Source organism: Alternaria ethzedia, assembly GCF_023757985.1.
Source record: "Alternaria ethzedia strain BMP 0044 chromosome Unknown scaffold_61, whole genome shotgun sequence".
In the NCBI taxonomy this organism is placed as follows: domain Eukaryota; kingdom Fungi; phylum Ascomycota; class Dothideomycetes; order Pleosporales; family Pleosporaceae; genus Alternaria; species Alternaria ethzedia.
In genome coordinates this window covers 48,870-73,699 of record NW_026056254.1, presented here as the reverse complement: position 1 = coordinate 73,699, position 24,830 = coordinate 48,870, and the positions used below count along the sequence as shown (strand labels likewise).

Sequence of the window (24,830 nt, the reverse complement as noted above, 5' to 3'; positions counted from 1 at the left end):
CTTGTACATCGAATCCTCTCTCGACACTCATTCCACCTTGGTACTCTATCCCGAGAAGAGACTACATAAACTCGAACACTCAACACATTCTCACTCAGACATCGTTCGTTCATCCACCTGACTACACTCGAGTACCGCCCAACTTCTTTACCTCAACGCCCAACCGCATCCAAACTCCATACGAGATACCCGCCATCGTGGACCATGTCTCGCAACAGTAAGTCAGCTTACCGTCCCGTTCGCACCTCCGACGTCTTTCCTTCTCCGACACCACCAGCGAGCTGCGCCTCGGCTCAGCCCGCCATACTTCTTTCGGTTTAGCGTACCGAAATATTCGCAACATGTCCTAATGGACTTCCCAACTTTCTCGATCTCTCAGCTGACCCACCCGTTCCCAGCCTATCCCTACGCCGTCAAGCTCCCGTTCCGGCGCTCCCTCGCTTCCATTGGCATCCCGAGTCATCGCGACGCGCTGGCCGTCTATTTCCACTGGGTGCGACAGCGTTATTATCGCGCGCAAGATGTCATGGGCGATGAGCTGGCTTCGTCTGTGAGATCGGTGGACGGTTCATGCAATGCATCGCGCATGGATGACTACGAGCTTGCGGAGCCTCGGTCGAGGGTTCAGAGCGATACTGAGAGGTTCAGGGTCGACCTTCTGAGCATTGGTGCGGGTTTCGAAGGCGAGACCGGGGTGCTGTCATATCCTGGTGAGATTGACGTGAGGGGCTGAGGGGCACAGCCCTGGAGGCTTGGGACGCAAAATGAGGGGCACGACAGGCGCAACGGGCTCGCACATGGGCATGGCGAATCGGCGTTTTGGAAGCGCTTGTACTGGCAGCGATGGTATTCGCATTTGGGTCATGGGCAACGCTTTGCCAGTTTGTACAACACTTTGACAATTTTTTATGGATAGATAAAGGACGACAGGCATAGCCTTCTTGCAGTGAGCGCATTGAATTACAAATACTTCTCGGATTGCACGTTTGCTTGTCCTTACATCTGCTCAACGTTAACGACTGAGACAGTACTCCCGAGTAGCCTTGTAACGTGCTACGCGGTATGCGATACCTTATCATTTAGTTAATAGCGATAGAGTACGCCGTCGTAGTCATCTTCGCATTGCTTCCAGTGAACACCTCCGTACCCGCCTGCACGACCTGCAGATACAAACTACTCGTGAAACCATTGCTCCCGTAGTTTGCCAACAAGTACTGGAAGAACAGGTTCTACATCGACGCATTAGCTTCCCTATCATCCCCACAAAGTAGACTCATGCAACGTACCAAGTCGGCGCTGAAGTTCGTCGCCCGTCCACCACGAGCAACAAAACTGTATACCTTGACCGAACCGTTTAGACCGTATGCGAGATCGAAGATCTGACCGCCAATAGTGACGGTCGCGATGGGCGTGAATGGATATCCGTTTGCGGACAAGGGTGATACGCCGCCGTAGACACCGAGCCAGACCATGACTTCGAAGAGATTGGTGCCGCTGGCTGATGCGCCGAGGAAGGTGTCGTAGGCCACTGCGAGATAGCACATCGAGGTTAGCCTACATATCCCAGAAACGAAGAGAGTGCATGAGAAGAGACATGAGAAGCATACCATTGACCCGCAGATCGGTTCCAGTGTAACTCCACTTCCACGTCGTCGGCATACTTGTGTAAGTACCGATTTGCTTCTTCGTAAAGCCCGTCTCGACATTTGTGTAGCTCTTGACTTGGTTGGGCGTGCCAGACCATGACCATGTTGTTGACCAGGCTAAGCCAGCTGTGCTGCTATAGCTGTCAATCTGAGAGCACTGAGAGCCGGTTCCGGAAGAGAATCCCCATCCATTGGTGTAGAGCGTGTATGGGCCGGATGACTGAGATTGGTATTGGCCACACTGAGCGGCGCGGGGTAGGAGGGTAGCGGGCGCGGCGAGCGCAGTCGAAGAGAGGAGAAGAAGAGCGGCAGTGGAGAACAACATGCTGAGCGATGGATGTGAGTCGGAGCTGAGGTGGGTTGTTGATGGATGAGGAGGATATGAAGCAGGTGCGCGTTCCTTATGTACCTTTCTTGGTGCTCTGATCGTCCATCTCTTATGGTTTCGCCTCCACATCCGACAAGCGACCACTCCTCCTCGCAACAACCTGTCACATTTGGATGCTCCGCCCTTCCGTTTACCTGTCTTCTACTAGTCGTTGCGGCGTATTACCATAATCCGACGTCGCAGACACGCGTAGATCTTTCCATGAGCCAGCAACCAACCATACTCATCAACGCTTCGCTAACTCTCGCTGAAGTCCGCAAGCCACTGAATAATCTTATGCCCACCGGATACCATCTTTCCATCGAAGAGGAAGTTCTGAAAGCGAGTGTAAGCCATAGTCATGCACGACATCAGCCGGTCCAATCATTAGCGGTCAGGGTCCACCAATGTAGCTCGCATGCTGCACGCGCGGGACGAACCACGATTCAAGGATCGAGACCGGACTTGAATAACCTGGTTTTGGGAACGGAAGTGCCACGGATGCGGACCGAAAGACCAATGAATGACATGCAGAGGAAGGTCGAGAAGCATGCGTGCATCGGTGGCGTGAACATTGTGCGTGAATTGGAGTATTGAATTCCGGGTTGCCCTATCAGAGGGTGTGATCGAGGGAGGGGATGGCAAGAGCATACTAGCGCTGCTGAGGAATGGGTGAGGGATCGTGCTCTAGCTTCTTCTTTGACATCGCAAGCGCTGTGGAGCTAAAGTGATGACCGCGTTCTTCATCCACAGTGTGCAGAAGGACGTCTGAGCTATGGATGTGATCAGCCCTCCCAGACCCTGTGATGCGCCGATAGTCGCCACTCTCTCCGAGCGTGTGAAGCAGCATCCCCTCTACCTCATGGCTTAGGCGGTACCGCGGAGAGATCTGCGCAGTGTGGAAAGGTCTCGTGAACAAGTCCAGCCCAGCTCGAAGAAGGTAAATGGCACGCAAGTCTCGCCGAAGATACGAGGACACAAGTCGCGCATGCGCTCGAACCGAACACCATTATCTAGCTCTTTCGTATGCTGCGCCCGCCGCAGCATGTTTGCTCGCCGCACTAAACCAAGAAGGCTAAGCTCTTTCCTAAGGCTGCAACGTGGAGCTTGTTGATCCTCGGCGCGTCTGAAATCAGGGTAAAACATACCATTGCCAACAAGTTGGGGGGTGTGAGCGCGGTATCCTTTCCTGAGCTTTACGCTGTGCGTTTTCGAGTGCTCCGTCATCTCCAACGTTCACTGGCATGTGCCAGGGCGACGATGCGAGCATTCTGAAGGAGACCAGCGTCGCATATCGAAAGTTGAATTACGACGAGGCAAGCTTAGAAGATGCCGCAGAAAGAGCCGCGCAAGCATACGAGAGATTGCCCAGGCTATCACCAACATCGTCAAGGCTGAGAAGACAAGGTGTTCGGGCGAGCCTAAAAGAGATCCTTTGAGAGATTGGGAAGATCGTAGAAAGCAGTGACTTCCTACTTCTAGACCAAACTACGGCAGAGCAGGTCCGCCCAAGCTAGAAGATGTAAGTTGCACACTTGCTGCGCCGCATCTCATGCGCTGGGTACTTCTCACGGCATCACCATAGATTGCCGAGCGTGCAATTGACTTGCGCGCAGCACCGATCACGCCTGAGCCACTCTCTGTTGTGGATATGCCTTCGAACAACAATGTGGATCCATCTCGTGGCACAGCGTATAAGTGCCGGGCAGCCTCGTGCGGCGCTCGCTGATGGAAACGAATCTGATGCAGGGCGACTACATTGCTTTGCGCATCGCGTAACGCGTAACGCGACAAAATTGTGACATGTCGGCGTCGGGGCGCAGGTCAGGTCGCGGGTTCAGCCATTGAAGGAGACGAGCGGAGGACGCGTCGAAAGTCATGCGGAGGTGTTCGCGACAGGCCGCGGGTTCAGGAACGGCACGTGATCAGTTTCGACGGCTAACCATCTGAGGCTAGATGATGACGTAGTTCATCACGAAATCTAATCCACGGATCCATGGATGGTCTGCTATCCAAACACCACTCGCCGGCAACAATGCACGCAAGACGTGCACGACCGAGAAACCATACAGTCACAGGAGCAGAGATGTGATCCGTGTCTGCGCGTTATAAATGCTCATTGTTGCTAATCCTCTGCTCATGGGCCGCGCGTCCTGCTCGGTATTCAGCAAACCCAGCTCAGTCCTCGAAATCCCAATATGCCTTATCCAGCTCCGCCTGTATGCCTTCGATCAATCTCATTTCGTGTGGCTGGACCCGGAACAAGCGCGGTCCGCCTACACATGGGTTGGAGCATTCGCATGTGAGCGAGGTATCTAATTGTTAGTCAGTACGTATTTCACATGCCTTTATAGCGCTACTTACTGTTCGTTATGGCGATCTGAAGATCCTGTTCGAGAATGCGTATACCGGCAGTATGATCATTGCGCTTGTCGTTCAGTAGCCCCGTCCAGTAATTCCGGGTAGAATCTTTGATGCAACCGCTCATTGTATACTTGATTCCTTTTGTATTCCTGAGAGCGACAAGACCACTCCAGGCGGTGATAAAAAATATGTCAATCCACTTCTTTTGGCATGGATGAAGCGGTTTCCAAGGGCAGTTGGCAAGCTCATGTTCAGGACCAATGAAGCGAAAATCGATGATATCGAGGTTTCCTAACCCAGCCATAGAAATAACGTTAATTGGAACAACGCCCCTCTGAAGCGGTTGTCCCAGTTGCGGACAAATGCCCCCGAATGCCAAGAACTCAGTTGCAGACATCTCGAGTTGAAGCCTCTTCAGGAAGTTATCAGGCGTTACTATTCGCCTGAGTTGGCGCCAGATCTTTTCAGGTGACGCGGCGGGCCCAATTCCGTCCCCACGCGTACGAATCGTTGTGAATCGCTTCACAGTATCGCGGTTGGCGACTTGGGTGGCCTCATCCTTTACCTGGCGACTGACGCGCATGATCTCCATATTAGGACGCTGTATATTGGGATCTCGATTGCGCCCTACGCGCTCGGGATTATCGTACGACAGGCCATATCCGAGCACAAGCTTCTCCGCGCCGCCATGCTGTGTAACGACATCCGGAACGACGACTGGCCCGATGACGTGTAGGTAGACGACTTCGCGCATCTCTAGAGGTAGGTCCAGCAGCCGGAAAGCTTGCCCTGTACCTTCCCACCACAAGCGCTGCTCCTCGTACTGCGATTCCGGGAGCCTCATCGCCCACATGTCGTCTTCGGCAGTGCAGTACGTATCGCGGATCCATGCAGCTGCGTCGCGCTTGGTTTTCCTGATCCTGCCAAACTCGGTGATGATCATGTCTTCAGGAACACATTTCGCGGATGGGATATCGATCGCAACGGTACGGGTGTAGCCGTCCGGCCTCAGCGGCTCGGTGAAGGTATACCAGTCATGATGGACACTTGTGTCGTGCCTAACAATGGCACGTACCGCTTCGATATCCTCGGTATCCGCCTGAGATACTACAAGTAGCCCATGTTGATGCGTGTGGCAGTGGCTGTGCTGTGATAAGAATGAGAAGTTGGTCCTGCGCTCTTCTTGTATGAACTCATGGAGAGCGGCGATGAGGTCGGAAGGCTGCGGTTCAGGTGTAATGACTTCACTCCCGTGTTGCCTCTTAGGCCCAACGCCGTCATTCCGAGCAGATTCGTCGTCGCTATCGCGTTGTCTTTTCGGCATGATATCGTCGGTTACGTGTGTGGGATTGGGCCCAAGGCGAAGTGTAGAGAGCGTAGATCTTATGTCCTCCATAGTAATGCTGGTTGCGACTGTGGCCGTGAGTGAAATGACTGTTGCGTATTCCGGAGGTGAGCGGTTCCTAGGTATACGTACCAAAGTTTATCACCTGAGCAGGTGCGCAGCAGCACGTCTGGGCTGCGTCATCCGCGGCACTAGTCTCTATTCGTACTAGTGCGCAAACACTACCGTGAAAGCCTTGGAGTGAAAACACAAAGGAGCGCTGTTTGTATAGTGGAGTGAAAGGAAAAGCGCGCGCATCATTCTTCTCGGTGATTCCCTACTTGTGATGTCTTCTGTAGATAGTCTCTTTCCCACTGATCTACTCCGCAAATTATTAGCCAGGGTAAACAAAACATCGGCGCCGCCTCGGGCAGGGGAAGAAAAGTCTTGAGGTGCCTTGCTGTATACATCAGTTAAAAATCCCAAGATCGACCCAATGTAGACTTCTGAGAGGTGAATGTTGAGTGTTTTCCCTGGGTGGGATGGCGCGGCGCAGGTGGAGCGGATCCATTTCCGGATAGCATCGATGAGATGCAAACACTGTGGACATGAGAAAAGATGATTGAATATGTGAAATTTGATTTGACATCGCTATGCTGATGCTAGACTCATAAGTCGTAATAAGCGAAGCGCCTATACAAGGGCTTCTTGGTATATATACATGTTCTCATCACCCAACTATGCGTAAGACTGGGCAGAGCACGTGAAGGGACTTCGTACAGCACCGGAGTTGTACTGTGTGATGATATCCTCGACGGACGCGTAGGTACCGGCACCGAGAACCACAAGTCCAATGACGAAGACAATGGAGTTGAGGATGCTCAAGGAGATGTTCTTGGCGTTGGCGTTCCACTTGCCCTCCTTGACGAGCTGGAACCAGAAGAGTGCGGGCCAGTAGAATGTGAATCCGGAGATGAAGAGGGAGGAGATGAGACCGAGGAGGGCGTTGAAGAAGGGGATAGCCTCGGCGATGATCCATCCGATGACGGTGACAACGGTGATAAGTCCGACCCAGACACCCCAGCCCTTGACGTCCTTGACGAAGCGGATGGGCGAAGTGGGGAAGATGCGGTCCATGATGTAGCGGCAGACGACGGTGCCGTTGATGGATCCGGAGATGAAGATGACAGGGAGCGCGATACCGAAGGCGATGCGGGAGACGGTGTTACCGGCGGAGAGAAGAGCAGGCGACTTGACCTCCTGGCCGACGAAAGCGTAGATGAGAGCACCAGTCATGGTGTAGATGAAGATCTCAATCAGGCCGAGGGCCCAGATGGACTTGACATAGTCTTTGGGAGTGTGCATCTCCGACATGAAGGAGAATTGGCAGACGGCGAAGGAGTAGGCGAAGATAATGTTGGTGGTCGCTAGGAAAGCTTCGTAGAACGAAGTTCCGGGTTGAGGCCACGCGGACCAGTTGACTGCGCTCAATCCGCCAGGAGCATCGTGCGCCTGGATACCAGTTGCGATGATGGTGAGCAAGATGGCGGCGATGATACTAATAAAGTCGATGTAGCCCAGGAAAGCGAAGTCGTGGAACGTGGGTGGCAGAGCAAGAACCAGCAAGATGATCATGGATACTACACCCCATACGAGCGCGCAGGTGGTGTAGTTTCCGATGATGTTGATGAAGGCAATTGTTCCGGTAAGCGCGTGCGATCCGACCAGCAAGATGAGGAAGAGTGCGAACATGACACCAGTGAGTTCCTTTCCGAATTTACCCCAGATGATTTCGACGGCATCAGAGTAGTGGTTGACATGCGGGTAGCGCATCTTGACCTGACCGACAACGTACGATGTGTAGATTGCGACGAGTCCAAGACCGACGCACATGATGACACCGGGGACCATTCCGAGAGTAGCGAACGCGCTAGGAATACTGAGAGAACCAAGCGCAATAGCTTCGACAATCAGGCAGACTGTGAGTTGCTTCCATCCGAGACGGTGGAACTTCTCCGATCCTTCCTGGACGGTGGCAGTCTTGTCGACGGGCATCATGAGCTCGGGGTCGCTCTTCTTGCCCTCAGACGAAAGGTCGTCCAGACGGTAGGTCGGCGGTGCAGCAGCGTAGTGCCGCGCGGGAACGCCAGTGTTGACGCCGTTGGAGGCGTATTGTGGCTCAGGGTTGCCCGTCGTGAGCCCGTGGGCGTGCGGTACTTCCTGCATCTTGGAAAATGCAAATATGAATTTTTCAAAAATAACGGTGGGGTGGAGTCGTGGTCAAGTCGGAAGCTGAAGGGCACTCGCGACTTTTTGGTGTTTGGCGCCTGCTGACGAGCTAGTTTGGCCGGTACCCAAGAACAGCAGTAGCAGTGTAGGTCACAAGTCCAGTCGTCGGAATCGGGAAGACGGCTGCGCGTGATATCGACTGTCTGTGACGTACCGTGGGACCGGTGAGAAGGTAGTGTGAATTAGCAGCGGCACGCAGGAATAACCGTTTCTAAGGCCAGCGGCTGTTCTTGTTTCTTATATCAACACGTCTTATCTCTCCGCATGTTCTGCATGTGTAATAGAATGTTCCAAGCGGCCTTCCCCCGCGCGCTCCCAGCATGCTGGGCGACCGATGTTGACCGAAAGCTGGCTATCGAGGGCCTTAGCGAACTTCGGTCTATTGCTCGCATCGTACCAGAGCTTGGTGCGTGCAGCCAGCAGCGTTGCCCTTTAGTGGCGTCGTTAATGACGCGGTCCACATGGTGTGTCGCAGTTGACGTAAAATTTTCTCTTTTTTACGTGTTTTAGTGGTGAGTTTGGGGACGTGCTTGATGTGACATCGCCTGGATCCGTGCTAGGTGACATCAGAGCGAACCATGCATGCGGTTCTGGAGATAAGAGAGCTGCGGTGCTCACGCGACAACCTGTAAGCTGGGGATAAGCGTCTGCACTGGATGGTGACGACGACAGAGGCGTCGCGTAGGGCTGGTTTGGCTGCATGGGGGCGGCGACAAGCATTTAGGGCCGCGCCATCCCGGGCCTCGGCGGGGCTTGATAGATTAACCGAACAGGTACCGGGGCGCAAAACTCTGACTAAGGCTGCTCCGATGCGTCCCGTCAACTACACCCAGCGCGGTAATGCACGACGCACCGCTCGGTGATTTGGTCTGGCCGCACTGCAGCTTGGCTGCTCGAAGGGTCATAGCAGGCGCGGCGTGACCGTGGCTTATCTTTGATCCAGGGTTTTGTGGAGTGCATTGCCGAACTTTGCGCCGCCCAATGATATGGGGGGTGAATGTGATTGCTTGGACACGGCTACCATCTACCCCAGGATCCCAAAAGCCTCAGGGGGCACCGGGCACCGTGGGATGTTGCGCCATCATGGCGCGCTTGCCGAACAGCCGTGGTACTCCAGATTAGGAGCGAAGGGAGAATCCGTCGATCAAAGGGCGCAATTGTACTCGGGCAAGTTACTACAGTAAACACATCGGGTATTGGCTATTCGTGGACCCTCCGGCTCTTGGACAACGGACGGAACGGCATGCCACAGCCGTTGTCGGAAGCTACCTGAGGCCGCGGCCTTTGTACACTACTACTCAACTACGCCGCCGTCTTGAGAAACTCATCCACTACATGCGGGTCTTTCTCGACTTCTTGGGCACCTCTGCTTCGCCTGCTCTCCCATGTTTCACCCACGTGGGCGTCTTCCGCCGTGGACTCAGGTGTAAAGGTAAACACGCGATGTTCACCTATAGTAGAGTTAGCTCATACTGCAGACTAAATATAGAGATGTACCGACAATTCTTCCACGCTGTGCCCACCATGGGGTCTTCGACTTCCCAGTCCTCGGTGAGGAAGTGTGCAAATGCGCCATGAGTGACGACCAGGACCTGTTCCATTAGCAAACCGCTGTTAAGAGGAAACTAACGGCAGCTTTACCTGCGCTTCGGGCCTTTGGTACAGCCAGTTCCTCAGATCAGAAGCGCGCTTCGAGATGGCGCGCTTCTCGTACGCCCAATAGTCTTCCTGCGAGACGTTAGTAAGCATGCATGCTGATGTCAAACCGGGAGATCGACTAACCTTGGAGTTCCAGCCCGCTGTCACCGCTGATGCATCAACTTTGCTGATGTCAAAATCGAGCTCACCCTCTGCGAACAGCTTCGGTAGGAATGCGTGGACGTCATCTGCTATATCTGCAATTCCGACATCACATCCAATATTGCTGACTTCTTGCAAGGCTGGCAACAGCACGAACGGCACCTCTTTCCGCGCGAGCACAGGGCCAAAACTCAGTGACGCAGTCTGAATCGTTCGTCGTAGCGGCGACGCAAATACTATGTCTATTTCCTCATGATATTTGAACGCCGAGCTAAGCGTGCGACATTGTTCTTTGCCTTTTTCTGTCAGCACAGCATCGCGAATGCTGTAATTGCGCTGCGGCCAGTTAGTCTTTTTGGGTTCGAGGTTCTTCTTTATGATATGGGACATACGGTCGCGTTGTGTTCTCCTTGCGCATGGCGCACGATATGAATCTTGGGAGACATCGTGGTGTTGGTTGAGAGTTGCTGAATCTGCATTCTACGCTCGATGGTGGGGCTTGCCGAAGGAGCCACTAAAGTGCTATCGTGCAGTGGCGAATCTGAGATTGATGCGTGAAAACTTGGTCTCACTGAAGCTCCTCAGATGCTTTCTGTGTTCAATTCCAGAAGTGATATTGAATTTGGGTCTTGTCTTCTGCTGCGCAATAGCTCTGCGTTGTGTTCGTACTTGAATCCAAAGACACTTCGAGTCTGACACGGAAGGTTAGCCGAGACAGCCAGCGCTAACCATTCCTGGAAATGCATCTCGCAAGCAGCCTCTACATTGGAAGAACAGGTGTAGGACCGTGAATCCTTCGTCGGTAGTGAATATCCAGAACTGAAACCGAGTAAGGCCTCCAGGCTAAACGTTTGACATCTTCGACACGTTGCCGATGATGCAACCGGCTAGTCCAGCTCTGCGGTCAGCCCCTGGCTTACTCCATATCTCTTGCCATCACCAGTTCTTTCTCTCTTATCGTGTTATCGCAGCGCATGCGTATTATCGAAAGTGACTTTTCGGGAGTCATGAATACCTATTGATGAGTGAATGATGCCCATACATGTAAGAGACTGGTTGGAGAGCGTGGAGCACGATCAAATAAAACTGCCGCAGCAAACGGGTCGAACATGTAGAGAACAAATCCGTTCGTGTTGAACTGCTGCCATTGGTATGCGCGATGTGCGCCGCTACTACTGACAAGCACGCGCGTGATGGATGGTGTTGAGTGTTGGAAGTGAGCTGTATTATTCGGAAAGAGCGATGACACTCCAGCTTTAGTTAGCGACTTTCCACGACCGATGTGCCACCATGCCTCTACGCCATCGCGACGTACTCTTTGAGCTGGTCTCAACCACTAAAATGCATTCTCGAGGCGATGCAATTGATGCGACATTCAAGTACAACGCGTAAACCTTGTTCGCGACGGTCGTCCTTGCACCTGCCGCGACACTGAATACGCGCGACGTCGCGACGCGAACGCCGGTCTCCAAGCAAGCTTCGCGCATCCCGCATCGACTGCGATCATTGCCAAAGCCCAACCGGGGCTCCAGAATGTCACTTGTCAAAGCAGCGCAACTTTGGACAGAATAGGGCTCATTCGCACGCGCCCGCTTTTGTGTTGATACGTCATGTTCGGAACGCGTTGTACCTGGGCATCGTGAGTTCCTTCCCGATCGCGCGAGCCAATGCACGTTTTCGGGCAAGCTGGGGCATCGGATCCGCAAAAGACCCCGCAGCACTAGCGCAAGCAGTCTCATCTACCATCCAGGAAGCCTCACCATTATCCTGGACATCATTGAGAGCTTTACGACTTTTGATCACTATTCGTTCAATATGGCAAGCAGCGAGCCTACAGTACTTATCATAGGCGCTGGTACCTTTGGCGCGTCTACTGCCTATCATTTGGGCAAACAGTACAAAGATCCATCTCGGATTACCATCGTCGACCGGTGGGATAGCAATACACCCCTAAAACAAAAGCAAGCGGCAGCCATCGACACTAATCGCATTATTCGTACCGACTACGAGTCACATCTTTACTGCAATCTTGCCAATGAAGCCATTCATTTTTGGTTCTGGAGCATAGCAGTACAGGGGCATTTCCACAAAACCGGTTGGGTCGTGTTAGACAAAAAGAACGGTACTTTTGGCGACGCGATTAGAAAAACATTCGTTGAAAGAGGGGGCGACTACACGCGCGACCTAGAACCGCAAGAGTTGGACAAGTACGCTGTGACGAAAGGCATCAAGGCTGCAGAATATGGAAAGGGCTACTTCAATCGCGAAGCCGGCTGGTGCGACGCGGAAAAAGCAACACAAAGCTTCACGAAGGTTGCATTGGAGCTAGGAGTCAAGAGGGTGACTGGAGACGTGCAAGATTTATTGCTGAGCGCCGACCAACGCAGCCTAGCAGGTGTAAAGCTGAGAGATGGTCAAATTCTGAAAGCCGACAAGATCGTGTTGGCAGCAGGAGCATGGACCAGCTCCCTGATGTCGCCGATCGAGGATGCTTTGAAAATCCAGGAACAAGACCGCATCGAGCGCCAGATCACCGCTGTAGGACGGGTCTCTGCTTACTATACACTGAACGAACAAGACACTCAGAGCATGATCGACGAAACAGTACCTGTAATCGTCATTGGCGGAGAGGTCGACATCATCCCACCCTCGCAACCGAACCGAACGCTGAAGATCAACGACATCAAGACAGAAATCATCAACACGGTTACGACCCCTTCCGGTCATAAAATCACTATGCCATCTCGAAGAAACCAGAACGATGTCCCTGAGAGACTCAAGCGTGAAAGCGCACAAATCATGCACGGTGCTATGCCAGATTGGACACGCAGCAAACGGCCAGATCGATGGCGAATTTGCTACGACGCCGTTACACCAACTGAAGACTGGCTAATGTGTCGACATCCACATGAAAAGCTCGCCAACTTGTACCTCGCCGTTGGCGGTAGCTTTCACTCGTACAAGTAGGTTACTTTACCCTTCATTTCACGGACGCAATGCTAATCATCCCCTCAGATTCCTCCCCGTCGCCGGCGCATACATGTGCAACGTACTCAGTGGTAAGGGCAACGGTGAGGAGAAAGATACGGCCTGGAAGTGGAAGAGCGCCGAAGAACTGTCGTGTCGCAAGGGTAAGGAGTTTGGTGAAAGTCCAAGAGATTGCGATAAGAAAGAGTTGAGTGAATATGAGGAGGGAGCAGCATCAAAGTTATGATCGTTAAGAAGCAATCACAATCAACCTTTTCCGACATCACACGTGGCAAATCTACTGAGGCTTCATGGACTCCACGCTATATGATCTTATTCATTCACTATCATTAACGACAACGATTGGGTCCTTGGTCTTCTGATCTCTCCCATTCATACGAGAGTAGTATTATTCTGGTCTCGTCGGCGATGCGATCATCGTGAGTGGCTTGTCATATTTGCCGTTTATCGAAGGCCTGCTTGCTTCACTCGGGCTTCATTTGCCTTCGAAGGACAAGCAATTGCTGATGGAATGTTGATATAATGAAGCTTGGGTCGCTTTCATGCGGATCGCAGCCTTTCTTAGTGACATGAGTGAAAGAGGGTTGAATGTCGCCTTAGTGGCGCGATCTGGTATAGAACCCTCAAGGCGCATATATACGCGGCTACACTAGCATAGAAGTGTTCACACTGTCACTCAACGACAGCGCAGTCACTCAACTCGCGGTCACAAAAGACTACACAGCGATCGCCAACAGATCAGACTCTCCTTCCATACACGACCTAAGCCATGTCTTCTACCGAGCAAGATGTCGGTAGCAACGACAACAGTGACAAAGATCGCGCCATCATCAAGCCCAGCGAAGGCACCTGTGGAATTTCACCCGACACCGACATCGTCACCGTGGACGAAGAGGTCGCCGAAGATCAAGAAATGGAAGACAGCTACGTGTTCGTCGAAGCTGACTACCATTCCTACACTGACGTGGAATCTTCCGTCGCCGAAGGCTCGAATTCGGACTGTGAGCTTTCAGAGCGTGAAGAGAAGGGCGATGTAGACTCCAAGAGCGAAGCTGGCAAAATGGAAGAGCAGAATGGTGGTGTGAGAAAGGGGTTTGTCAAGGGAACGGCGGAGAAGAAAACTTCCGGTACTCAAGGTGATGGCGGCAAGGATGATGCAGAAGATCTGCCAGAAATTCTGCCAGAAATTGTGAAGGTAAGTCAAAATTCGATAACCACGCATCAAGTTGCTGATGAGAACAGACTGTGTTATCACTGTTTCTACGCTCGATCTACGGGCTTGATCTTGCAGGATTGAGCAGAGATTCGTGGCGGAGAAAGCCCGGCATGCGAGACGAATAGCAAATAACCGAGTTCAAGAGGAGCGGGAGGTATGAGTGGCGCGTAGTCTATCATGTATTGTACTGTTTCTCGCTGCCCCCCTACAGTGGCGAGCACGGACGTAGGCACAACCTAACGTCATGGTTTAGAAGGGTCGTTCATGGAAGAGAAAGCTGAGTCGTATACTGCATATCGCATCATCTTGGCATTGAATCGCGCCCCATGCACTGACCTACTTGCTATCATGTACCAAAGCGATGGCCGGCCTAGGAACAACACTGGGATCTCTACCACACATAGTAACTCAACTCCGCTAATACATACAGAGTCTACACTGTTCTTAACAAGAGGGTGACCATCATGCCGCGCCTAACGAAATCTCACATGAACGACGACAACAGCCAAGAAGACTTCACCCAGCTCGTCGACGGAAAGAAAGTCGTCGCCCTCCCCAACGATACTCTGCCTCGGCACCCTGATGGCAGCTACGTGTTCGTTCGCGACGAGACTGCTAAAACCATCGAAGTAAGCATACAAGCGCCCCTTCAAAGCTCAATCATGCATACTAACGCTTCCGTCTAGGACAAAAGCGCACAAGACATCATCGCCTACTACGCCAAAATCCTCGCCATCGAAACAAAATCGCGACCCCATCCAAGCCTAACATCGAATGCAATCATCGATGGACTCGACACCCTACGCATCTGCTCCGAGATCTTATCCGACAATCCTACTAAACCTTCTTTCGTCGCGGAATACTTGCACATGCTAGAGCCGCGACACCAGCTCAGTCTCTCCATCGTTCTTTCCATTATTCTCGATACAGACGACTGGATGAATCTCGAGCGTGAGCTTGTTAGAGACGAGGAGTTCGAGATCTCGGTGGTGATCTGGGCGCTAAAGATTGGGCCTGAGGGGCTAATGCTGGGGAGGGTGGAGGGGAAAAGCGAGATGCAGATTTTGTTGGGGGCGGAGGAGGCGTGGATTGTGGTGAATGAGGGTAAAGTGGAGTATGAAGAGAAGAAGATGGAGTTGAGGCGGGTTGCTGCGGAGGTGACGATGTGGGGGAGGGGCGCGGCGGGGATGTTTGCTAAGAAGGGTCGAACTGAAGATGACGACTGAAGGATCGATGGGACTTCCAGGCCAGGGCACACATGTGCTTCCTGGCGCTGGTCAAGTTCGATATTTGGTCTTCATGTTTGCCTTAGTCGACGAAGCGTGTAGGATCAAGTTTTACCTTTGTTTGGAAGTCAGCTTGCGTTCGAATAATTGCTGTAGCTTGTAGCCAACAAGGATACTCCCAAGCATATATTCTTCGAGTACGATTGATGGCGTTCTTCCGCTGAAGCCTGAATGTCTGTACGAATGAGTCCCTGATCTGGTCATTTGCGCATTGCGAGAGAGTGCGATGCAGACATTCACCGCACCCTTCTCCTTCTGGAAGAAAGCTCTCAGTCCATGGACCTCTTCCAGACCCACTTGCTGAATGACACTCCCTAGCTGAATTCTCCTCCTCTTGTGCTATATAAAACGTCACTCACAGCTCCGCGCCCTGATTCGGTCAACACCTCAACTTTCTTCATAAAGTATAATACCAACCAAATCATACTCGCGACGAATATGCCTTCTTCCAAAATACCAGAGACTGATGATAGCGTCAGTAGCAAGGGCGCTGCAAGTATCACCGACGACGTTGAAGATACGGACGACTTCGTCCTCGTATCCCCTGGCGACTACCCAGAGGCATTCGCACCTTCTTCCACTGCTGCGAAAGATGTCTGGACCGAGATTATCAAGATCACCCGGACTGAAGACAGTCTTTTCGAGAAGGTCAGCACTACCCTCCTTGGCCGTTGAAGCCTTCCAACTGACATGATACAGGGCGAAAAGCACGTCACCGCCGTCGAGACCTGCCGGTATCACCTCCGCCCCGCCGAATGCCTCAAGACCTGCAGTAGCACATTCAAATGCGATGCTTGCCTCTCACTCATCGCCGGTCTTGAGACCCTCGCAAACTGCGCCTGGGAGTGGTCCAACGACAGCAAACCCTTCCAGGATAACATCAGCAACATCATGCATTGTCTGCACCGCCTCCCCTTCCATTTCCAGGAAGGTCTCTACAGCGTCATTGAAGCTGTAATGGACCACGAAGAGAACTGGCCTACGGCGGACCGAGAGAACTACGAGTTGTGGGGGTTCAAGATCTCTGCTGCTTTGTGGTTACTTCGTCTGGGTGTTCATGGTCTGGCTTGGGCGCTGGCGGAGGGCAAGGAGTGGCGTCTTGTGCTGGCTGAGACGGAGCGGTCGTGGTATGAGGGACTTGTTGTTGCTGACGAGTACGAAGAGGCTATTGAGGAAACGAAGCGTTTTACTAAAGCCTTCCGGAAGTGGGGCGCGAGCGTTGATGCTGAGCGGCGCGCTCAGTCTTCGGCTTAGTTCGAGATGTGGCGGTGACCATACTACAGACAATGAGCGATCTTTGTTCACATTATCATACAAGCTGCGACTACTAGCTTTCAAGTAGAAAACAATGCTGCGCAATTGGAATAACTTTCCATGAGACTTCAAGACGATGCACAATGACATTGGATGGACTGGGTGATGTGACAAAATGTTGGATGTTTGATCATGGTGTATTTTGATCCACTACGCACCTATGATACCGTCTACTCCTTCACCTTGATGACAACCTTTCCAAAGTGACCTCCGCTGAAAAGGTACTTGATCGCTTGATCCGCCTCTTCGAACTTCCAAACACGGTCAACTACCGGCTTGATCTTCTTCTCGTCGTAGAACTCGAGCATTCTCTCGAGCTCAGTCCTAGGACCGTTCACAATGCCCTTGAGTGTGACATTTCTCTTCAAGCACAACAAGTTTGTGTTCGTCCTGTCGCCAGCCTCATCTTGCTTGCCGGATAGGTAGCCAATGCAGGATATCAGACCACCAAAGCGTACGCACTCGAATGACTTGCGGAGCGTTTGCGCACCGCCGACTTCGATGATGATGTCAGCGCCTTCGTCGGAGGTAGCAGAAAGGACTGCGTTCTCCCAGTCGGGAGTGTTGCGGTAGTTGATGGTTGTCTTTGCGCCAAGCTTGGATGCGCGCTGGAGCTTCTCGTCGGAGGAAGATGTGACGATGGCATCTGCGCCTGCTGCGGATGCGATCTGGGCTGCTGAGATGCTTACACCGCCAGTACCCTGGCACAGGACCTTTTCACCCGGTCCAATGATCTCGCCATTTGGTCGCATACAATTCAAGCTCATCCAGGCGGTTACAGCTGCGATTGGCAAGCAAGCCGCTTCGTCATCGGATAGATAATCTGGAATCTTGACAACGCCATACGTGGGGAACACACGGTACTGCGTCAACACTCCAGGGGCAGGTCCGCCTAGGCCACCCGCGATGTCTGAGGCCTTGATTTGACCGCTGAGATGCTTCGGCGCAAATGTACTGATGACCCGGTCGCCTTCCTTGAGCTGGAAAGCTGGGTTCTTGTAGGGGTCGGAAGTGTTGTTGGAGACTGGGCCAACCGCAACAACTACACCGCACATGTCGCTGCATGGGACAATAGCGGGGGGATGTTCTACGGACTTGTGGTGGTTGTAGAGGCCCATGGCGACTGTCCACGTATTTAGCGTTGTTCAAATGGCCGTCTGGACCCTGCCACAAAAGTAGGTGTGACCACATCCCACTGTACGTACCTTCGGTATCCCTGTAGTTCAGACTCACGGAATGGACTTCAACCAACACCTCGTCTTCGCCAGGAGCCGGGCAATCCGCCTCGCCCATCCTGAGCTTATCGAGCCCGTCCTGGCCCGTGAGCCATTGCTTGATCTTTTGTGGAGGCGTCATCTCGAGATCTCGAACTGAAAGTTGAAACAGAGTCGAAAGCTTTTGGGTTGCCAAATCGAAGGTTTACAGTTGACGTAGATGTCGTGTTCTTAATGTCTTTGGGTTTGCGCTGGGAAAACAGTCCAGAAATTTCGCTCAGCCAGTCTCGGCGGTCTTGGGAGAAGGGTGGGGTGGGCATCCCGGGCAGTATCGTCTACTTAAGGCCTGGATTTGCTATGTAAGCTGCAAGAAATGCAGATGGTGGATCTCGAGCAGCGGGCAGAAAACCGCCGAAAGGTGTGGGGATGGGCATTATTTCTATGTGTCGTTGCGATGACGATAGGGTGCTCACGGCTGGTCATCGAGGTGTTCGTGAGGAGCGTCACCGCATTGGCCGTCTTCGCCCGATGAGCCGAGGTAGGCAGGGTGTTGTCGGAAAGCGCGAGCCGATGCCAGCCTACAACACCACGACCTTTCTCACGAGATTCAAGAGCGCATGGAAGAAGCCACCGACAACTTCAATCTTCAATTTTTGCACATCGCGCACGGTGCTGTCTGCTAGGGTGAAACCTGGATCTTGCCAGATGATGCAGCATCCCTGATGACGCGCTACGATCGATCGACCCCGGAAAGCGGGAAGTCTCAGGGGTACCGTCTGGAACAAGGCCATGACGATGCTGGTGACCACTAGATCGGAAGATAACATGCGATCGGGAAAAATGACATGCGATCGTTCCGGAACGTCTTATTTTATTATTGTATTGAAACTGCGCACGGCTCGTGGGGTTCAGGTACGATATTGGAGCTGCCACGCGACTTAGCGCGTGTGGGATGGGAAGAGAGCATGACGACATGCGATACTGTGATATAAACGCGACGCGACCCTCTGGAAAGAAGCCAGCATCTCATCCACTGCAACACATCGCATCAACATCCTCAACCTCTTCGACATCTTCGCCCCTTCATCAACATGAGGCCCCAACTACTCTACTCTGCGAGCCAGGAGGCCGTTCCTCCGCCACTCCAGAACTTCTTGAGCCCTGAGTTTGCGCCTGCTCTCACTGTGATGGAGCAGTTCGAAGCGGACCTTTTGCGCATGGACGAAGAGCATCTCCAGCATCGCGAGCGAGCTACACCCGAAGTTCCATCCACATTCCCTGACGATGGACTACCAAGCGACTCCACTCTATTCGGCAGAGTGAGGACATTGTACCGGCGGTTCTCCAGCTTCTCCCAACGCAGCAGCAGCCGTGCGAGCGACGCCAGTCTCTGAAAACAAAACATGATATCGTCATGCAGGTACAAGCGTTCGCATAGTCGCACGCACTAGTCGCTGTCCTGTCCCCATCGACCCGGGCCGCCCTTCAAAGCCATGCGCTATGGCCACCACAATCTCATTCCCGGATCGAACAAGCATCGTCAGGCAGCATCAACTATAGGGAATCGCATCCTGAATGCGCTCAGCCCGGCAAGCCTCAACTCAAAAGCAGATGCATAGATTGCACACCGAGCTACCGCCAACCCGCGACCCGTGTTATGACATGGACCATTGAAGCCGCCAGCCGCAGCCGCTAGTCGGCTGTCCCGCTGTGTCGATATCGATCGCGGCTCGGGAACCCGAGGCCCGCGTGGAAGAGTGGTTGGTTGAGAGGAAGGTCAATGACGTTGACACAGTCGATCTGTCTCGTCACAATTGACACACCTGCTTCAGTGCAGGCACTCTCCTTATTGGCTATCAAGGAGTGACAGTCGAGCGTCGGGCTGGTCCTGATACATCCCGCTCTGCTCTTGCGCCCAGCATGGGCCTGGCTAATCGCCACGCCATTCGGAGAGCTCAACATGGCCTTAAGTGGAGACTGAGAACTATGAGGCAGATGTAGATTTCTAATGGTGTACGCACCGTTTGGGATGCATGAATGTTGGCTGGATGTGTCCGGTGTTATAATGTCTAATTACCATTTCAATTTCAACCTACTCGGCGTCTTCTAGTACTCTTGGTACGCCGTCGCAATCACTTCACCGTTCACTATGAATTCCGCGACACGAGATAGACTACCACTCTGGTTGAATGTCATGATCCGCTGCTCGAACAAGCGTATTGCGCCTTCCGGCTCATGAAGACGTGATGATCGTGACGTGCTATGTGAGCGCATCGGCATCAGGCAACTCCGCCGATTGCCGTGAGCGTCTAATGATCGTCAGATTCGATGGGATAGTGGTGAATGCAATGTACGCAAAGCCCGAAAAAATGTTAAATCAGTGTGAAGGCTTTTAATACACCTCAACATCAAAGTGATTGAGCTAGCTGAGGCTCGCAGCAGTCGTGATCACGAGTTAGCTGTCATTACGTATGCCAAGGCGCTAGGACAATCTTATCGATTGGCAAACCTCCCGACGTCCCGTCCCCTTTCCTGTCCATAGCTGTCTCTGTCGCCACAATTGCCGACTACGGCTTTCTCATTTAGACCAAGCCGTTCAATCGCTTGCGCTGCTACGAAACAGACGATCAAAAATCTGTGGTTATGCAAAGTTCCTCCATTTTCACACTTTCACCTTTTTCCAAGCTGCCATCCCCCGACCTTATGTGCTGCACGGCAGCAGCATATACACTTCGTTATCGTACGGCCATTTGCGTGCCTTACCAATTCTTCATTCATATGTCAGTCCTGAGCCAAAGGTATGGCGCCGCGCTTCAACGCTTCGCTGCGAGACGTAGGTAAAGTTCGAGGATGCCCAGGTGGTCGCTTGCGTGAGGAAGCAGAAAGCGAGATCACAGGATTCACGAGCCAAGTTTTTGCGATATAGTTCATTGATCCACACAATGACTCTACTGCCCGGCTTCAATACTCTTAACGAGAAATCGAACCGACTGGTTGTGGTACATCGAAAGTCCCAGGTCGCGGGAGATGTGCGCAGCATTCACCTCATGCGACAGCGGAGCGCGACCATTCCCTCGCGTTGCCTTAGCAATGCGGTATCGCAGGCACCGCCAAGCGATGAGCTTTCACATGGTCACGTCGCTATGTGGCATTGTGCGTCAGGTACTCTCAGGTCAGTCACATGTACTTGGCTGAGAAGGTTTCTTGCGCGCAAATTACGTGGACACTATCCGCATAGTGAAGAGAAGCGACCGAGATGACCACATCATTCGAAAGACGTCGATAGAAGGACCTAGTTGAGCGCGCGCGAGGAGAAATTGTCGTACCCTTTTACCTTTGTCTGCCTGGGACATTGTCGGGCGGGCTTGCTTACACTGTTGCTGGCTTTGTTGATCCGCGCACAACTTTCGTTCACTTTCAAAGGACACCAAACGCGCAAGATGTATTTCTACACTGTGCGATCTAGATGTCAAAGCGCCCTCCTCACGCCCCAGAACGACCTTTCACGCGTAGCCTTACAATGGCCGCGCCCCGTCCTCCTACTTATTGCGCCCCGTCTCCCACTGCAATTATGTCTTCCCAATCCAGACGCGCGTCAACTCTCTACCATTGCGCCATTCCCACCCCGCAAAGCAAGGTTTTCGCTCCCTCCTCTGCCACCCGACTCAACAACTTTACACGCGACCCCATCCAATTGCTCTTGGAACCTATCTGTGCTTTCGATACAACTACTCCACCACCTGGCTCGATCCAACACACCGATACGCAACTGCCTCATCCCGAAATGTCAAAGCAGCCCGCCGGCTCGAAGCTCGGGCAGAGTGTGACTCCCAAAACACCGAGGAAAGCGAAGAAGGCTGTTAGTTTTGAAGCGGCGTCTGCGAGTGCGAACGACGAATCCAGTGCCTCTGATGCTGCCGCGCCCATCGAAGAGCAGGAAGGAGGACCTCCAGATGAGGACGAGTCAGAATCAGAAGAGGCCGCTCCTACCCCGAAACCCAGGAAGGGCGCAAAAACCGCTAGCCCGAAGAAGCCCAGGAAGACCGCAACACCTAAGGAACCCGCCGCCACGGAGCCAAAGGCCAAGCCAAAAAAGCCGCCCGTCGGAGAAGGCTTCGATTCTTACACCCATAGTATAGTCATTCCTCCGACGGACCAATGGAGCAAGTTCTGGGGTGCAAAGCCTGTGTCAGGTGATCCTCGGCCCAGCCCTAAACAGCCTTCCGCCCGCGAGAGCATGGGTCAGACTGAGCCTCCCATGTGGGAGAATCGTGGCTTCCGGTACAAGCGCGGTTCGCGCGACACAAAGCACAATTTCCAGGTTGAGCCAGACAACGTCGATCAGCTCCCTCAGGATAAGAACCAAGAAGACTTACTTGCCATCCCGCTCATGGACATGCGGTTGAAGGATAAGAACGAACCTACATCCCACAAGAGAGAGCCGGTCATCTACTGCTATAACAAGGTACCAAAAGACTGGAATGACAAGCAAACTGTCAAGGCTCTTAACGACCGCCGTTACCAGGGTATTGATCGCGTGACCATTGATCCACCGTGGTCGGAAATCGAGCGAGAATATCTGGCTTCCCTCATGCGGGACAATCCCGACGCATCCATTTGGGAGTTGACTGAGCTTCACAACGATCGCTTCAAGGGCAAGGACTTCAGGGAAGCCACTCCTTTCGGGAAACTCTCTGATGGTCGGACAGTAGAGAGCACTCGCTACCAGTACACATCGTACAAACCATGCTACGATCGTGGCGAAGACCCACCGAATGTAAGATGGCGCGGCGACCCTTCGCCTGAAGCCAAGGCACTCGAAGCGTCGGGGCGCTTGGTGGCCGCCTTTGGGAAGCCGGACAAGGCTCTACTAAAGGAGTACGACAACACCCACGACGGCAACGATGGCGACGACGAGGGTGGTAAGCCTAAGAAGCCAGCCAAGAAGAAGCCGTTGAACAAGAAGAAATCGCAGGCTGCCGTGGAGGAATCGGAAAGTGAAGATGCGTTCGGTAGCCCTCTGGTTCGCAAGCGCCATGGTTCGGAAGACTCTGGAGACCAAGAGCGGCCTGCTAAGAAGTCGAAGACCAAGGTGTTTCCCCCATATGCTGAGCAGCCCGCGCTTGACGAGGACGAAGAGGATCTCCTAGTCCTGGCCGGCGCCTACAACGATGACGATGGCGATGATTCTTCATCGGTGATATTTGAAGACGACGATGCTGAGCAAGACGAAGAGATGGAAGAGGAAGACTATGACGACGCCGAACAGCAGATGGTCTCAGCCGCGCTCGAAGACTCCGCAGCTGAGGCTGCTCAAGGTCGTCTAATCGAACAGACTGCAGTCGAGCAGACTACGATAATTGAAGAGACGCATGCTACTCGTCAGATCGTGGTTGACGAGAACTATAGCGACGAGGAAGAGGCAGAGTAGGTGGAAGGTTCCGTGGAGACATCAAGTCGTTCAGCGCAGCAACCGCTTTCCAGATGCATGGACAGACGGTAGCCTATGGGTACTGAGTTGGCCTTTGTATTTTCATACTGTTATATAAGTGCGCATCAGATGGCGCAGTGTCATTTGGAGGTTGGACGTTATGTGTAGGATCTCCTCGTGGAGTAGTACTAATGCGATTTTGGTTTCTGCTTGTTCCGACATTCAATAACTAACAAACCCGCAATTGCTGCTGTTCTGCTTGTTCCGCTTCCGCGTTTTCTTTTTTTCTGTGTTGGATGGTCGTCGCGCGAGGTACGCACCTTCTTCTAGCGCCCGCCACATCATGCTAACGGTTTCCACTCCGCGCTTAGCTGATTGGCCAGTCTTCGGACAAAATCCGGGTGCGTGATGTAACGCGCAGCGCTCAACAGCTGGTTGCACTCCGCAGCTAGTGACACTCCGGAGTCGGTCGACACTCCGCAACTTTGTACAAAAGGAAGATACCTCGATCGATTAACATGTATCATCAGCCTGCACTGAAACAAATTCCTCGAACTCAATCGTCTTTATTTTCACCGTCCTGATCATGGCTTCTTCATTCCTAGTCGTCGGCGCCACAGGCAACACTGGCCGCAGTGTTGTTGAGACCCTCTCGAACCTCATCAAATCCAGCAAGACATTCTCCAACTATCGCATCCTCGCCATTACACGATCTGCAAACAGCTCCTCGGCAAAGGCACTCGCCAAATATCCCCATGTCGAAATTGTCGAATACACCTGGGTCGAGATCACCGCGGACTGGCTACGCGAACACAATGTCGCACGCGCATTCATAGCCTCACACAACGAGCCCAACCAATTCGCCGAAGAATCGACATTCCACCTTGCAGCCCGTGACGCTGGCGTCAAGTACGTTGTGCGCATCTCCACAACAGCCGCGAATGTGAAGCCAGACTGCCCTGCCTACTACCCACGTACGCACTGGGCCATTGAGGCCATGCTGGACTCACCCGCATATGAAAGTATGCACTGGACATCACTGCAGCCAAACGTGTTCACGACTTTCTGGCTTATGCCCGCTGCTGAGCTGATCAAGGCCGTTCGCAACGGCGGAAAACAACACACATTGCGCACGATGGCGAGCGCTGATGGACCGGTCGGCGTCATTGATCCCCATGACGTTGGTGTCTTTGCTGCGCATCTCCTACTCCAGGAAGACACTTCTGCGCACAACAAGCGCAGGTATGTCCTCAATGGCCCGGAGGACATCACGGGTGATGAGGTTGTAGCAATGGTCGAGAAGCACATTGGCACCAAGGTTGAGGACGTCAAGTTCAAGGATCTGTCTTTCGTAGACGACATGGTCGCTGCGTCGAACCAGGCAAAGAACGTGATAGGTTCTATCAAGCGTGCTCCGCAATCGGCGTGGAATGGCGAGGCGAAGGCGGAAACGACAAGCAAGGAGGTGCTGGAGATTGCGGCGCCGAAGAGGACGCCTGCTGATGTTATGAAGATGTTGTTGCAGTAAAAGACGTGGCAATTAGACTCCAATGAATTAGCATTACTACTACACTATCCTGAAATGGTCCGC

At 52.9% G+C, this 24,830-nt stretch overlaps 10 protein-coding genes across 10 annotated transcripts; 5 read left to right on the top strand and 5 right to left on the bottom strand.

The window, feature by feature from the left end:
• Window positions 1–1,079: 1,079 nt before the first annotated feature.
• J4E87_010989 (uncharacterized protein) lies at window positions 1,080–1,971 on the bottom strand (the record flags this gene model as incomplete). The annotated part of the gene is made up of 3 exons (XM_049382557.1): window positions 1,080–1,229; window positions 1,287–1,528; window positions 1,608–1,971. 3 exons carry the CDS (start codon window positions 1,969–1,971, stop codon window positions 1,080–1,082), a joined length of 756 nt encoding a protein of 251 aa, XP_049227733.1.
• Window positions 1,972–4,191: 2,220 nt separating this feature from the next.
• On the bottom strand, window positions 4,192–5,701 carry J4E87_010988 (uncharacterized protein; the record flags this gene model as incomplete). Its single annotated transcript, XM_049382556.1, has 2 exons — window positions 4,192–4,328; window positions 4,378–5,701. 2 exons carry the CDS (start codon window positions 5,699–5,701, stop codon window positions 4,192–4,194), a joined length of 1,461 nt encoding a protein of 486 aa, XP_049227732.1.
• A 738-nt stretch (window positions 5,702–6,439) lies between these two features.
• On the bottom strand, window positions 6,440–7,927 carry J4E87_010987 (uncharacterized protein; the record flags this gene model as incomplete). The annotated part of the gene is made up of 1 exon (XM_049382555.1): window positions 6,440–7,927. The coding sequence occupies one exon, from the start codon at window positions 7,925–7,927 to the stop codon at window positions 6,440–6,442; it is 1,488 nt and encodes a 495-aa protein (XP_049227731.1).
• Window positions 7,928–9,292: 1,365 nt separating this feature from the next.
• Window positions 9,293–10,236, bottom strand: J4E87_010986 (uncharacterized protein; the record flags this gene model as incomplete). The annotated part of the gene is made up of 5 exons (XM_049382554.1): window positions 9,293–9,441; window positions 9,492–9,582; window positions 9,632–9,718; window positions 9,773–10,126; window positions 10,183–10,236. 5 exons carry the CDS (start codon window positions 10,234–10,236, stop codon window positions 9,293–9,295), a joined length of 735 nt encoding a protein of 244 aa, XP_049227730.1.
• Window positions 10,237–11,605: 1,369 nt separating this feature from the next.
• Window positions 11,606–13,004, top strand: J4E87_010985 (uncharacterized protein; the record flags this gene model as incomplete). Its single annotated transcript, XM_049382553.1, has 2 exons — window positions 11,606–12,753; window positions 12,806–13,004. The coding sequence occupies 2 exons, from the start codon at window positions 11,606–11,608 to the stop codon at window positions 13,002–13,004; spliced, it is 1,347 nt and encodes a 448-aa protein (XP_049227729.1).
• A 543-nt stretch (window positions 13,005–13,547) lies between these two features.
• J4E87_010984 (uncharacterized protein) lies at window positions 13,548–15,220 on the top strand (the record flags this gene model as incomplete). Its single annotated transcript, XM_049382552.1, has 4 exons — window positions 13,548–13,973; window positions 14,120–14,148; window positions 14,425–14,623; window positions 14,681–15,220. The coding sequence occupies 4 exons, from the start codon at window positions 13,548–13,550 to the stop codon at window positions 15,218–15,220; spliced, it is 1,194 nt and encodes a 397-aa protein (XP_049227728.1).
• A 231-nt stretch (window positions 15,221–15,451) lies between these two features.
• Window positions 15,452–16,534, top strand: J4E87_010983 (uncharacterized protein; the record flags this gene model as incomplete). The annotated part of the gene is made up of 3 exons (XM_049382551.1): window positions 15,452–15,457; window positions 15,686–15,928; window positions 15,980–16,534. 3 exons carry the CDS (start codon window positions 15,452–15,454, stop codon window positions 16,532–16,534), a joined length of 804 nt encoding a protein of 267 aa, XP_049227727.1.
• A 230-nt stretch (window positions 16,535–16,764) lies between these two features.
• Window positions 16,765–17,950, bottom strand: J4E87_010982 (uncharacterized protein; the record flags this gene model as incomplete). Its single annotated transcript, XM_049382550.1, has 2 exons — window positions 16,765–17,717; window positions 17,800–17,950. The coding sequence occupies 2 exons, from the start codon at window positions 17,948–17,950 to the stop codon at window positions 16,765–16,767; spliced, it is 1,104 nt and encodes a 367-aa protein (XP_049227726.1).
• Window positions 17,951–21,592: 3,642 nt separating this feature from the next.
• On the top strand, window positions 21,593–23,239 carry J4E87_010981 (uncharacterized protein; the record flags this gene model as incomplete). The annotated part of the gene is made up of 1 exon (XM_049382549.1): window positions 21,593–23,239. The coding sequence occupies one exon, from the start codon at window positions 21,593–21,595 to the stop codon at window positions 23,237–23,239; it is 1,647 nt and encodes a 548-aa protein (XP_049227725.1).
• A 586-nt stretch (window positions 23,240–23,825) lies between these two features.
• Window positions 23,826–24,767, top strand: J4E87_010980 (uncharacterized protein; the record flags this gene model as incomplete). Its single annotated transcript, XM_049382548.1, has 1 exon — window positions 23,826–24,767. The coding sequence occupies one exon, from the start codon at window positions 23,826–23,828 to the stop codon at window positions 24,765–24,767; it is 942 nt and encodes a 313-aa protein (XP_049227724.1).
• Between the last annotated feature and the right edge of the window lie 63 nt (window positions 24,768–24,830).